General features: G+C 36.9%; 1 protein-coding gene across 5 annotated transcripts in view; it reads left to right on the forward strand.

Annotated features, from left to right (window-relative positions):
• dock9b (dedicator of cytokinesis 9b) overlaps nucleotides 1-15,124 on the forward strand; it is an 87,137-nt gene that overhangs the window by 32,223 nt on the left and 39,790 nt on the right. For all 5 annotated transcript variants that reach the window (XM_082136674.1, XM_082136672.1, XM_082136671.1 and 2 more), the window contains 5 exons: nucleotides 938-1,054; nucleotides 6,306-6,395; nucleotides 9,977-10,059; nucleotides 12,458-12,527; nucleotides 14,057-14,152. In XM_082136674.1, coding sequence (XP_081992800.1) covers nucleotides 938-1,054; nucleotides 6,306-6,395; nucleotides 9,977-10,059; nucleotides 12,458-12,527; nucleotides 14,057-14,152 — 456 coding nt within the window. The remainder of the gene's footprint in view (nucleotides 1-937; nucleotides 1,055-6,305; nucleotides 6,396-9,976; nucleotides 10,060-12,457; nucleotides 12,528-14,056; nucleotides 14,153-15,124) is intronic.

The raw sequence follows: 15,124 nt of genomic DNA on the forward strand, positions 1-15,124 counted from the left end.
CACAATGGACATTGTAACAGAGACCTGTTCGCCCGTCTTTATTGGGTGATGTAGACTGTTGGCGCGGATCATAGCGTGGATTATGGGAAGCAGTGTGTGAACTGCCTGGTACAGTTCAACACAATACTCATTCACAACTCTCTCTTACTCACTAACACACAGAACAGAGTATATGTGCACAAAGACATTTGTGTTTGCCTTTGGTTCCTGTTGATGTTGTCACATCATACATATATGGTATTTTGAAATTTTGTACCACATTTATTAAGTATCGTATCGCATTAAAGGATTATACGCTAGAGGATAATGCACCAGAGTTTACATGACAAACAGAATGCCTTAAAGGGATTATATAGTGATACATCAAATTTAACTTGATCTTTTGAGATTCATTTACATTAATGAATTCCAGGTTCAATTTTATGTGACAGTGTCATTTTACACAAATGAGTGATTTACACACTATTTGATCTCTTATTATTATTCTTTGTGTATTTTTGTACTGTTGATCATTTTCCTTCTATCCTAAGGAGAAGTGGTTAAGAGCATAAATAGATGGATGTTGGTTATTTTCTCATAATTGTTTTGGAGACATTACCTCCATTGCCTCCTCGAAGAAAACACTTGTACTGTAAACCCTCTTTGAAAGTGTACATCCGGAGAAAATGTTCGAAAATTGTACATGACTCCGTTAATGTCCTGACTGAATTCAGCAGAATGTTTCTGGTAACACACCAGACCGGTGTGAGGATCTGCAGTCACTATAGCGAACGCAAATATTATGACCCTTCCATAAACCTGTGTCATTGATATAGTCATCCATGGTTTATTTAAAGTCCTGATTTCATTATGTTGATTTGAAGTCCTGAACATTTTATTTGTTCCATCTAATTTGCTCCTGTTGACCTTCTGCGCGTGTCTGTGTGTTTGTCTCCAGGTAAAACCAAAAGTGATCGAGCCGTTGGACTATGAGAGCGTACTTGTCCAGAGGAAAACTCAGATCCTCAGTGATGTCCTCAGAGACATGCTGCAGTTTCCTATTGATGACTTTCAGGTAAGAACGTCTGTTTATCTGTACACATCCAGCTCTCAGAGCATCTGCTCTCCCATCAGTATCCAACACTTAATTGTTCTTCTTTCCATTTTTCCCTGCTAGAGACTCATGTAAAGTTTCATTTCTGTCATTATTTTTTGTTCTCTTCTTATCTGAAATGCTGTGATTTCCTCTGAAATGTTATTTTTCAGCATTCTGAGAGCTGAGTGATGAGTAACCTGTGCAGATGTTAGATTTCGCGCTCTCTCAGTGGTGTGTCTTGAGTTTGTTTTCTCATTAGTCATACATCTCTGTTCTTTCTGTGTTCACGAGGGCCTACTTTTCCATCACAATCATAATTCAACCCTCAAATAGCATTACAGTAGCATTGTCTCAGGGGATTTTTAAAGCTGCTTCTCTGAATGGAAACATCTACTTGTTTTCCTTTAGAAATGGGTGTGTATGCAAGAGATCATTGTTATGGTATTTGGCTTGTGGGGAACAGAAAAAACGGTGTTCTGCAAACAACTGCCCATGCAGCTAGCTGAAACCAAACAATTATAATTCAATTTTAAGATTAGTGTTACGAAATTAGACCATAAATCTAATTATAAATTATAAACCTAATCTCAAATCCAAAATCTAATAGGATGCTTCTGCTTTGGCTTCACAAAACTATGTTATGACTGGCATTCAATTTATTTGTATATGACATACAGTATATTAGGCATAAACCTAACACGCGCACAAACTTTTTCTGCATTTTTATTAAACCATTTTTCTTTTGGTCACCATTACCACCACCCCTAAGTAAAAATCGTTAGTATTTATTAATTACAAAATGTTTTACATTATATTTTATACATTAACATGTTGCTCTTTCAGGGTTCCAGACTGCGACCATTTTTTGAGAATGTGCGAGTTAAAATTGTATGTGGTCGCATTTGTGCGAGTGCATGGTCATGTACTACTCAGTTAAATTCACGCATGAATTTTCCTTCATTGAACTTGTTTTAGCGCCCGCCAAAGTGAATTTTTGCCCCGCCAAAGTCTTATTTGATCGGTGAGTAATGTAGATGAACTGCTGCACTTGTGACAGGACATGTTTATAACTGAAAGAACGAGTAGAGAGAGAGCCGGACGTGCGCGCGCGCGCACTCTCTCTCTTCGGAGCCAGGCGAAAGTGTAAACAAGACTTCACCGTCTCCAAACTAAGCGCTGTCTTGCTCTCTCTCCCTCGCACATATTAATCAAAATAAATCGACATGGTGGTAAAAGGTCGGAAGACCAAAGTTTCATGTGGAGCATTCGGAGATTTTATTTTTTTTCAGAATTACCGCTGGGTGTGAATTGTGCTAAATAAGTTTCCTTATCTTCTCTGAAAAGCGTTCCGGACATTCAGCTGACATAAAACAACACTTTAATTAAACGAAAAAAACTATCCAGTGATGAAATGTTTTCTGTGTTGACAGAAATCTTGGATGTCCATGTCCTAACTGCTGGGATAATCACACAACGCGCATGACATGTCCAATTCGCGAACTAATGACTCCTTTGAACCGATTCATTTTAATGAATGGTTAAAACAACTGATCTTTCCAACAGTGAACTCAGGAGACGTCTGAATCGGTGTATAACTAATCAGTAACACTTTACAATAAGGTTATATACATAAATTACATAAAAAATACAGTTAAGCTTTAAAATAAATAAAACCACTTGTTTTTTGAAAAGCATATGACTACATTTTTCCACACAGTGCTATCAAGAATCGATAAGAGAATCTTTAAAGAATCAGATCGATAAGCAGAATCGTCAGTGGCATTGATATTGATAAAATCTTATCAATTCCAATCCCTTTGTGAAGACAGTAAAATTATAATCAAACATTAAAGAACATAGGCTACATGTTTTTTTAATAGTTTTTATTTTTTTTAGAGTTAAAAGATAAAAAAAATTGTCTAACTAACACTAACATGAGGTCTTGTGTCACTGTCAGTCTTTTTACATCAGTGCAAAACTAGGGTAGATTAAGACCACTATTCTTCAGCATTGATTAATCCCATGGCATGTAGCTAGCCTGACTACGTCAGACTTCGTACTTCCGCTCAATTTCATTTCGCTTCTGTACTCAGTCTGAGACAGCGTCATAGCTTTCCGTTTTCCTCCGGCCTGAAAACAGCCGGGCCAATCAACGAACAGAGGGCGGGCTGAGAGCCGTGACGTATAGACGCTGATTGTACCGTGGATGCGTAGATTTACTTCACATAATCTGCAAAAGTCGTTCACAGCCATGTTCACTCCGGTATTTCGCTCGATGGTTTTGTTTTCGCATCATACATGTGTTTACAGTGGAAGTTAGATGCGGCTGAGCATGCGCATAACACACGCCATAACCAAACGTTATGTGATTGGCTTACGGGTAACCAATGATTTTAAACTTCAGACAAGCGCCCCACCGCGCGAGAGAAAACACTTCTCTATTATGCCATTCCAGACTCTGTCTACGAAGCAAAGCGAAGTAGCAGAGTTTGGTATTACCAGGCTAGCATGTAGCAAAAAAAAAAGAAAAAAAAGGTGCGACCAAATCATATGCTGGTGCGACCAACTGAGAAAGTTGGTAGCACCAGTGCAACCAGTGGAAAAGTTAGTCTGGAGCCCTGTCCTTCCAAATTATACCGCATACATCAGAGTTTAATAGTTCCCGTCTGTACATTTTTGGCCTTAGATGAAGCCTGTGGCTCCACTGCCTGAAACAACTACGCGTAACACACACACACTCACGCTGCCATACAATGCAGTGTTTATGAATATGGTTAATAATAGTAACTAATATTATGATACATTGAAAGCATAGTTTGATTATTTATGTTTTTTCAGTTCATATTAGAGGCACCACAAGCGTAGAACTGGTTATAATGAATGCAGCGCTTCATGTAAAACCTATGGCTGTACAGCTATGGGCAATTTAGCTTCATCTTCAATGTTGGTTTCACATCCGGCCTCAGGCTCTATGAACACAAAGGCAATCACATGTTTGCTGGAGTATGAACGCAGACTGAGACGACGTGTCCTAGAAAGACACATCTGAGCCTCTGTATAATGATAAAGCCAGAGACATGACCGGAATTCGAACTGTGTATATGCTAGTTATTTTAATTCAGTCCATGTCCACACAAAAATTATATTTTTGACCAACTTAAAAAAATTGTAAAAAATTTACTGCCAAATTTAATGTTTTTTCTCAAATTATATTTATGGTTTGGTTCAAATATAAAATTTTGATTTAATACTACTATTAATACTCTTTAGACAGAAGCTAAAGTGTTACTTAATGTAAGTCAATATAATAATTGATAGGCTTTTTACAACTTAATTTCTGTATAAAAAAAAAAATAGCTATAGTAAAAAAAGTTGTATATGTTCCCTGGTTTTGTGTTTCTTGTTTTTGCTATTTGAACTTTTATTTTGAAGTGTATTTTCTCTTCCTATCATTTCCAGTGTTCACGTCCTGTTTTTTTTATTTCCTGCTTTTCTTTACCCTTGTATGTTGCCATAGTGATTGATTACCCCGACCTCTTCCTAGTTAGTCTGTCGTTATCTTGTGTGTTCATACCCCAGTGTTTCATGTTCAGTGTCTGGTGTTGTCTTTTGTGGATGTTATGAGTGTGAAGTTTTCAGCTCTGTTTTGCCTGCCTTGTGCTGAGATTGGATTTACTCTGTTTTTGCCTGTTTCTCTGTACGTGGGTTTGCTTTTGTTATGTTTGTTATAAGCGTCTTTTAGTCGCACTTATTTTACTGAAACACCACGTTACAGAAAGTAGAATTTTCACATTTTGTTCATCAATGTTTAATTTTTTTGCACACCTGGCATCCCCCTCGAAACGGTTCTCATTTGCGCTTGAATATATTCAACACTATAAAATCTGACGAAATACAATACTCTTTTTTTACAATTATCTTATATAGCCTAGCCATTTTTAATAGGATGGACAGTTGAAGGAACCCAACCTCATTATACTTAATAAATATATTTTCTTCTTCTTTGCCTTCTAAAGTGTTCCTGCAACGGGAGTATTCTCTGGCTAGAGCGCAGAACAGCGGAGTGTGTGTGAACAGAAGTGCCTGAGCTTGTATTTTGGGCAAGCTGCGTTGCTTTGACATTGTGGAAAATAAAATAATAGAAACAAAATGTATTAATCTTTTTACCCGTTATTATCAATCTAAATTAATCTCGTTTTTAATTTAACTTAATTTCGTTTTTCTTTATTAAAATTTCATTTTTTTCTTTATTTAAATTTCGTTTTTCTTTATTTAAATTTCGTTTTTTCTTTATTTAAATTTCGTTTTGCCTTATTTAAATTTTGTTTTGCTTTATTAAAATCTACCCTTAACTGTGTCAGTAATTTGTTAGTCAGAAAAATATTAGACTACCTTATTAAAAGTATTGCTTAAGTTAACAGACCTGTGTGTGTGTGTTACGTGCGAGTGTATTTATTTTGTGTTGTTCATGGGGAAGATGTGTTTAATATCACTAGTGCAGTGTCCGTTCTCGGAGCATATAAGCCCTGCCCATGTGAGGTGCGCCGCTTCCCGCTCGCGTTGTTCTGTAGTTTATTAAAAGTTTATTAATTCTGAACGTGTCGCGTCTCGTGTGTCTATCTATATTGCACCAAATGCGACTGCACTCCCTTGTGAAGTCGATTGGATGAACGGTTCTCGAAATAATCAAAATGCAAACGGACAGACAGACACATAGAGAATACTGCCTTTATTAGAGAGAAGAATATGTTCAGCCCCCTCTCTCCGAAGCTTCGAATATTCGATGTTCATTACTACCGAAGCTTCGAAGCTCAAAAAAGGGTATTCGGACCAGCCCTATAATTTCTGCAGTCCATAAAGCTAGCCAGTATGTGTTGCGCACATCAATATTCCTGGTGTTAAGCGAAAATCCTATTTAAACACTTTTTTTGTTTTCATTTTTTCTGTGGCAGAGGATTATTTGCTTTTAGACAAACTGAACAAAATAGGTATAAACATGGAAACAATGATTTTTTTAAAATAAATGAAGGTCATTTAACTTTTTTCAGTGTGCCAAAATCCTCTAAGTCCATTGTTAAGATTAAAACCTCTCTTTTGTTTGTAGTCCAACATGATTAATTGTATTGCTGCAAGAAATAGCCAGATTTACATTGACAGATCTTTCTTTATGTGTGTCCATGTGCTTGTCTTTATTTAATATCTGAAAACGTTTGCACATGTTTCCGCATAGATCTCCATTTTGAAGCGTCAGGGCAGAACACTGTACTCTTCAGTTCCAGATGGGGCAGAAAAGAGAGCCAGCAGCCTGCTAGTCCAGGAGGTAAGAGCTCAACATAAACTCATACATCAGATCAAAATAAGAGGATGAATTAATCAATTGCATTCTGAAAGCGTTGTTTATTTGCACATTGACTGTATTGTTTTAGCGCAATTAAGGAATTATACAAATCATGTTGCAAACCCTCCCAAAACTTAGTTAAATGCTATTTGTATGCTGCTACTTACATTCCACTGTTCAAAGGTGAGTTCTGAGAGGATGCATTAGAATACCACAATCTGGTACACTTTACTGAGACTTCATCACCCAATGAACCTGAATCATCTCTTAAACATGCACTTGACCACGTGTCTGGATATATGCCCGGTTACGGTTCTCTTCTCTTGCAGTTGATCATCGTTTGATAAATACTACTGTCAAGATAAAAAATGCTCACAAAACATCTTGCTTTCTACAGGCGGGAATAGTTCAAAGTCAGTTGTGTTAGGAAAATAGCGCTGAGCTTTGAAAATAAAGTGGAATCTAAGGCTAATGCTCAGCATAATTTACATTAAAGGAGACATGTTTTATCTTCTAAGAATAATCATGACTTAATTGCACTATTTAAGTGCATTTAGTGTCTGGTTACCTGAATAGCAGTTTAAGGCAAGACACTACAGGCAAAAACAGTTTATTCATGCACCGGTCAATTTTGAGATTTTGGCCTATTTGGCGATCCATAATGTGTTGTTTCAGACTAGTGGAAAGAAAACATCTAAAATATACTTTATTACTGTTTCATTTACAAAATATATCTTTAAAGGCAATTTTCTCAATTTTAGTTTTTTCTCATGCACGCAAGCTAGAAATCTCCACTTAGCACTTACATAGACCAAACTTTACCGTTTTATTCCCTTCCATATTCTCATGTTTTTTTACAGAGGGGGTTACTCATATATAATTTGACTGATTTTATACTACATTCCTAAAAACATGGTGAACATTTATTTTTTCTTCTGGCTGAGTGATAAATAGAGTTCTGCCATGACACATATCAGAGTGTTTGGCATGGTAATGGATATGACCAGTCTTGACTGGTGTTTAGTCTTGACAGAATAGATCTGCTACGCTGCTGCAGAGCAAGTACAGGATTTACCACTGCAAATACATTCACAGCACGCTGCTGTGAGCAAGTAAGACTGCTGATGCACAATATAGCATACATGAATTACCCGTAGCAGCTCTATACAGGTGGAGGGTTTCTGAAAGCACCCTGAAACTGCTACAGAAAAGGCTGACCAGTATTTGAAGGTTGAGCAGTGAGGTTATCGCCTACTGATACAGCAGGAATCAATCAGCTGTGCTGATAGAGAATGATGTGATTGCAAGCAGATTGAGTTAAGGACCTATCAGCCTGCTCCATCTAGAGTTTCATGACAGAACTTTGTATGTATAAAAAAAAACCTCTGTAAAAGCTTTGACTCTTATATGTCAACAAAATGAAAAACTTTTAATTAAAAAAAAGTTTTTTTTACATATTCACCTGTGGTGTCTTGCTTTGAGCCAGTGGTTCCCAAATCTGGTCCTAGGGAGCAGTTAACACTATGTAGAGACCCTGTCAATCGGAATGGAGCTCAGTTCATGGAGCATTCTTTTAACAAGGTGATGATTTGATCCGGCCCGGGACCTGAATTGGGAACCACTGCCATAAGCCCTCATATGCAATGCACAAAATCTTTACCTTAGGCTATTAATAATCATATTGAAAGGACTAAGGCTTTAGATACAACTAAAGCCAGAGAGATTTATCCACCTTATAATTTAAGAGCTGGTGCGGCCATTTGTTGCTTGATATTGCAAACTAGTATTTCTTATCATATTATTTGAATGTATTGTAATTATAAACACTGGGTTGTAGCGCAAATATTTTACAGTTTACTGCACTTCATTATTCTTTAAGTTATTTACCCATTTGAATTGAAAATCTCACACATTCACAGAAAATAGCTTACTGTATTGCGTATACTGTATTCTTTATTGCGAAATAAGGTTAATAGAATAGGAATTGTCATTGAATAAAATGGTGAAACAGGACAAAACAGATTCCGAGAGGTTCCTCAAGGCAATTTATGGTGCATCTTCAATAATTCTTCTATATGCATGTGTTAGAAAAACCGTACGTGTGTGTGAGGTCTGGGTCAAGGCTAGGTTTGTGTGGATATCACAGGCACTGGGCGTCGACAGCAAAGAGCGTAAAACGATACTTCCTCCCACTAAAGAGCTCAGTGACATCATCAAGGGCAGCTGGGCCAGAGCCAGGCAGTTTTCCAGCTTTTCACAAATCAAAACATCTGCCTCGACCATTAGTCAAGCGCACATGTCCTCTGTACACTCCAAACAACATTCATTCTGTAGGATTGCTGCGGTAAACTTGCAAACATGTTCTTGAAGACATAAAATATGTTTAATTGAAACATTGAGTAAACATTTGTCATTTTGTTTTGTAAGAGTTGGAACTAAATCTGATCCACAGATCTGCCCAATAACTTTCTTTTTTTAAAATCAGTTTTGTTTTGTAATGAAATAAGTCATCAGTGCTGGTGGTTTAGTTGTCTCAATGCGTTTTGTTTTAGTATAAAAAAACAACAGCTTAAATATACCAAATTATAGTCAAGCATCACTATTATTATTGCTCTAGTAATATTAAACATTACTTGTCCCATTTGTGTTATGCGGTAGCATAGCCACTTACATTGAATTGTATGTAATATATTGCGGCCCCCTCATTTTAAGATGGGACCCCCCAAAAATGTAATTCTGTCTACGCCACTGGTGCAACAGTATGAACATAAATGATGACTCAGATTTGCCTGGCAAGCAATAAAATGGGGAAAAAAACATGCTATTATCGCCTAGAACACCCTATCAACCGCACAACAATACTCAAAAACCCTGCATTCACCTTTTGTCCAGATAATATAAAAAACCTTGTTCTTATTTACAGTTTATCTATTTTTATTATTATATGTATCTATATTTTTATTTTATTGTATTTCTATTTTACCCTAAAGGAAAGAGAAAAGTTACAGATGTAGTACAGAGACGTTTAGTTTAGAATCAACACTTGAATACTTACTGTAGTTCCGAATGGTCTTAAATTTACTTTGTCAACTCATCTACTCTCTCACTCACTTCCTCTTTCTCTGCATTAATTGGATTTAAAATAAGAGTGAGAAAGACGTTTTGGGTTTTAAAGGCTTTTAGTTTCATCTCATCCCTTTAAGAACTGCTGAGGACTTAATGATTGCCTTGCCAACAAAGCAAATAGAATTGAATCTTCTGTAATGTAATGCCCTGAGGATATATTAGTGTCTGTTTATGGTGCGGTGTGGTGACAGCTTTACCAGTGATTAGTACAGGGATACAGGCAGTGCCGCCCAGTGAGGAAATTATTTTCTAAAAAGCTGTTGCCACAGATTGCTATGGAAAACATGATACTTATTAGATTACGGGAAAAGTATTCGCTTTTTTGGGATTTAGGGTCGTGTGTGTGTACGTGCGTGCTGGTATGTGTTTATTTGCTTTCCATATGCCAGATGACACAGACATGTTTTTATTTTTTTTCTCTTTTATGTTTTTTCTAGTGCATCAAGACCTACAACTCCGATTGGCATGTGGTGAACTACAAATACGAGGATTATTCTGGAGACTTCCGCCAACTTCCAAAGTAAGGACCATAAGACTGATCGAAAGAAAAAGAAAAGAGGTGGAAAGTAACAGAGATTGCTATTTGAAGGACAGGTGGTCTTTATTGAAACATCATATCTATGTAACGGTACTGTTCTGAAAACCTTGTTAGCTGCCTTTGTAGGCAGGATTTTAAGGTATATTCAATTTTATTGAATTTTATATTCAATATCCCGACGTGTAGGCTGTTCTAAAAAGTAGGCATCATAAAAAAAAAAATGTATTCAGTGCCATAAGAGGAATTAGTCACATTATTAACAACATTAGTTGACAGACAATTAAGTGACATACATTTCAGTGCTTTTGAAACATTACATTTCTAGCGCTGTCAAGTGCCCTCACTTTTGTGAGGTTTAACCCTGCAGTTTACCCCACTTGAAAGGGTGTGCTTGCCTCTGAAGGTTTGGACTGCTTTTGACCATGACAACTTTCAAATAAAAGAAAGAAAAGAAAGAATTGATTTCTGGTCATTGAGTAAAATCCAGTCCAAACCTTCAGAGGCAAGCACACCCTTTCAAGTGGGGTAAACTGCAGGGTTAAACCTCACAAAAGTGAGGGCACTTGACAAGCGCTTTTTAGCTTTTTCCAAAAGGTTTATGTATAAAGTAATTTGGTTTGTAAAGACTCCAGTTCTTCTTATGTATATGGTATTTGGTATTTTCCTTATGAAATAATAATTGCATACAAGTAGTTTTCTACATTCCAAAATATCATTCTGAAAAGTAAGCGCATCAACTTTCTATTATACACCCCAGTTTTTTTTTTATATAGATTTCTAAATCCTTTTAAAATAATCTCAAATAAGAACACTACAGTTTTTTTCCAGTCCAAAAATTCAGCTTTCACAGGTATGAATCTGACTAAAACATGCATAATGCTTTGCGACAAGCTTTTTTTTTATTTTACTGATCTTTTTTTTTTTTATCAAGTTCAAATTATTATTATTACATTTTACTTACAACTGCTCTGCATGTGTTATTTACTATGTTTAAAATAAATAGTGTTATATTTCCGCCATTATATCAGCCATCAGCCACCCTCCAGTTTAGGGCATCGGCCTATAGAAAACCTACAGGTCAACCACTATTTAGAGGACAACTTCCAGTGCTTAAAAAGTCGACAGCAAGGCAGCTCACTCGTTTTTGGAAGAGAGCCAATGAGTCATTGTTTGTGTTTGTGAAAGAGGGAGAAATGCCTTTTTACACACTTATCAGTGTCCTCACCCTGTCCTGCCCCAGTGTTGACAGCGAGGTCTCGTCCTGAGCTAAATCTGGAAAGTGCCGTACTTCACACAACAACAACCCATCAGCAGCTCTTTTCCCATTTCCTCCTCACTTTTCCTTTCTCTTCCTCTTTCTTTTTGTCATTCAGCACATAAATACTCTACCTGTTTCAGGACAAGGCAGCAACCAAACGCCAGACAAGTGTGTGTTATCCACTGATGTCACTTCCTGTCTCAACTAACAGATAGAACAATTGTTATAGCGGTCCATAACTGGCAAATCACATTGTGGAGATCAGGAGCCAGCCAGTGTCTGGCATTTGGCAAAAGGTCGCAGAGGAAGCAGGAGGGATGATGGTGATGGAAGAGACGGAGATAATGTGTTCTGTGTTTGTGAAGCTTCAACATCATCATCATGATTACGATCCCATTCCTTTATGATAATTCTGCTAATGCAGTTTGCTTGAGAACACAAGCACATATGCACATTCTGCATCAGCTGTGTGAAGGATAAGAGCAACTGTGTCCTTGAGTTATAAGTGCTGAACCTTTTTGTCAAATGTCCAGTATTTGGTATAGTCATGAATGATGCCTCATATCGTTTAGCTTGTTGAGATTTTTTCACCAAGCAACCACATTGCGACACGCTAAAAAACATGGTCACACTTTATATTAAGTGTCTAACTACTAAAAAATAAGTACTTTTTGTGTTCATATTGTATTGCAAAACACTTTTGCTGCTATTGAGGTGGGATACGGGTAAGGTTATGGACAGGTTTGGTGGTGGTATAGGTTTAAGGGTCGGTTAAGATGTAAGGGAAGGGTCAACAGTGTAATTATACATGTAATTACAGAAATTAATTACAGCTGTAGTAACATGCAAGTATTTAAAAAATATATATAAGTACAATGTTAAAACATGTACATTGTACATTGTGCATGAGTGGAATTGCATGCATTTGTGGAAGAGCAATGCATAAGTGCATTGTATCAAATTATTAATTTCAATGTTAATACATAGTAGTTAAAGACACTTAATATAAGTAATTTAGCAAACGTTAGCAACACTCTGGCAATCACCCTCAATACTCTATCGTTGTGGTGGTGACTTTTGCACAGGCAGAAAATATGAATGTAATTTTATTTATTTTTTCAGTAAAGTTCCTCGGCCAGAGAAGCTAGCGAGTCACGTGTTTGAGGTGGACGAGGATGCAGATAAGGAGGAGGTAAGGGAAAATTACCCATGATTCTGCATTGTTATTTATTTTTTTATTTTATTTTTTACCGTGTCTATAAGTGAGTGTTTCATCAACTCTGGGCACTTTTTTTCATGTACCAGGGGTACCAGTCCATTTAGCCAAAAGAGCCCTTAAAGGCACATGTAAGATTTTTGGATTAAAATATCCCAAAACCACTAGAGCAATGTTATATATTTTGTTGACTTGCGTACTTACATCATTCCAAATGTTTAAAAAAAAAAATGTATCCAGAGAAATAAGCAATTTTAACCAGGACACAGACCGTGTCCGTGCGTCGCCCATCAATGACATCATATCCGCGTTATCCTCGATTTCCGGTTTTATTCTGTAGAAACCATGGAAACACCAAGGACACCTTAATATATTATGTGTTTTATTAGACAGGTGAGCAACTGTTTGATTACATTCATTGACAGAAAACGAATCATTGTTATACAGCTTAACACAGTTAGTCTTATTGTTTAAATCTCGTTTTCTTGATTTACCGTGAGTACCATGTTTTACCTTTCCTAATATCGTTCTAGCTCACTGCAGTGTGTAACAAGTGTCTCATAGTAGCAGCAGTAGCGAACGCACAGAGTAGCATTATAACATAACTTTCAACACACTCAAATGTATGTATCTAAACTGTTGCCCATTATATATGACCGGAAGAAACAGAAGAGGTCGTCTGCGGCATAATAAAAGCTCCACTGCTCTCGAGCCGTAATCACGGCGTCATCAAGCTACACCTTTGTTTTTGAATAAGCGACCTCTAGCAGCGAAATATTACATAGTGTGCCTTTAAGAAACCCCCAAATATGCCATTACAGATATGTGGTTTAGTGTAGGGTAGATATGTTTAAACTCAATCTGTCTAGATGTTTGTGTTATAAACTTATGAAAGAGCAATAAACTCATGTGCTATTGTTTCTTAAATCTAGCAGTTTCCTTAGTATAGTGACAGTTAAAGGAAATGGTATTCACCGTGCTGTACTTCCATGCACCATACTTCATCACAACAGTGATTTCCCTCACTCTCCTCCTCTCTGTTCTCACTGGCTGATAAGCAGAATAAATAAATAATATGGAACTTACAGCTTATTAGTAATGCGTTTGTGCAGAGCCTCTGGGACTACATTAGCCTTCGAGAAAGAACAGACGCATGACTCTGCTGTCTATGGGCCATTTGATCCCCTGATTGGGTTTCACCTACATTTCCCAGAATTCCAGCTCCATGTCTGCCATTCTGTCTAAACGCTCGCTCAGGGATGGAGTTTGTTTGTTCAGTTTGAAGGCTGCTCCCTGTAGGGATGAGGGAGAACGTGAATAATTGAGGGGGTCAGGTGTAAATGGAGTTCATGTTGAAACACGGAGAGGGCGTCCAAAGGTTCTAATGTGGGAAAGTGTGTTAGATATCGACATGTTTTGAAGAAACCGATGAAGTCAGACTGTGTGGGTGTATGATTGCGCTTCTGTGTGTTCTTATGTGTGCTCTTGATCTCTGGTTCCTGAAGGATGCCGCATCATTGGGTTCTCAAAGAGGGGGCGTGTCTAAGCACGGCTGGCTTTATAAAGCAAACATGAACAGTGCCATCAGTGTTACCATGAGGGTGAGTTAGCCATATACACAAGCCCTTTTCTGATTTAATGATGACGAAAAATGTCTGAAACATGGTGTTCTTACACACGATGATCACTATGTTCAGAACGAAATACTAGCATACTGAATACTGCCAAGTAACCTGAGGGGTTACACCGTTTATACTGTATATTTTTTAAAAGGCAAAACAACACATTATGCAAAGATAAACTTTTCAAAAAGTAGTAGGCTGTATTGCTGTCACCACACTGTAAAAATAATTGTTCGAAGTTGTAAATAAAACAAAGTCTATTGGAGTATGCTTTACAAGAAAATACTTTTTCAGTCTTTCAGAATTTCACGTTTAATTCAATTTGTTACTTGTTGTTTCTTTATTAATTATGGAATTTACTAGCAATTTCTAAATGAAAAATTAGAATGAAAACCAGTGCACGCTTAATTCATGCTTTATTCAGCAAGTGGCATTCAGTTATTATCTAAAAAATAAAATACATTTTTTTACTTTTCATTTTAATTCAGGTTGAAATTACGGTTGATATTAATTCCATATCATTATAGTCACACTTGAAAGGTCAAGTGGAGTGGAGTGCATTGTGGGATGTATTATTCCAAGCAGTGTACTGCACATTTTGAAAAATGTTCATACATACAGGAGATTTTCATATTGTGCATGATATGCATGCTGCACACTGCAAAAAAAAAGTAGTATGGTAGTGAGTCATTCCAAACATAGCCATCAAATCAAGTGAAGTGCTGACGTCATTGACATGAAAGGTCAGGGTGCAGTTTATTTTTTTGTTAACAACTGTTTGAGTTTTTTTTTTTTTTTAAGGTTAAGAAATACAAAAATATAAAGCAAAAAGCAACTATACAAACCTGGAACCCACCCCACACCATCCAACCCCTGGTAGACTTCAAGAATTTACAAATAAAATACAAACAGAATGTAGACACAAAATAAATGAATGTTAAAAAAGTTGAC

This window comes from Leuciscus leuciscus, assembly GCF_965113295.1.
Source record: "Leuciscus leuciscus genome assembly, chromosome: 14".
NCBI classification, from domain to species: Eukaryota; Metazoa; Chordata; class Actinopteri; order Cypriniformes; family Leuciscidae; genus Leuciscus; species Leuciscus leuciscus.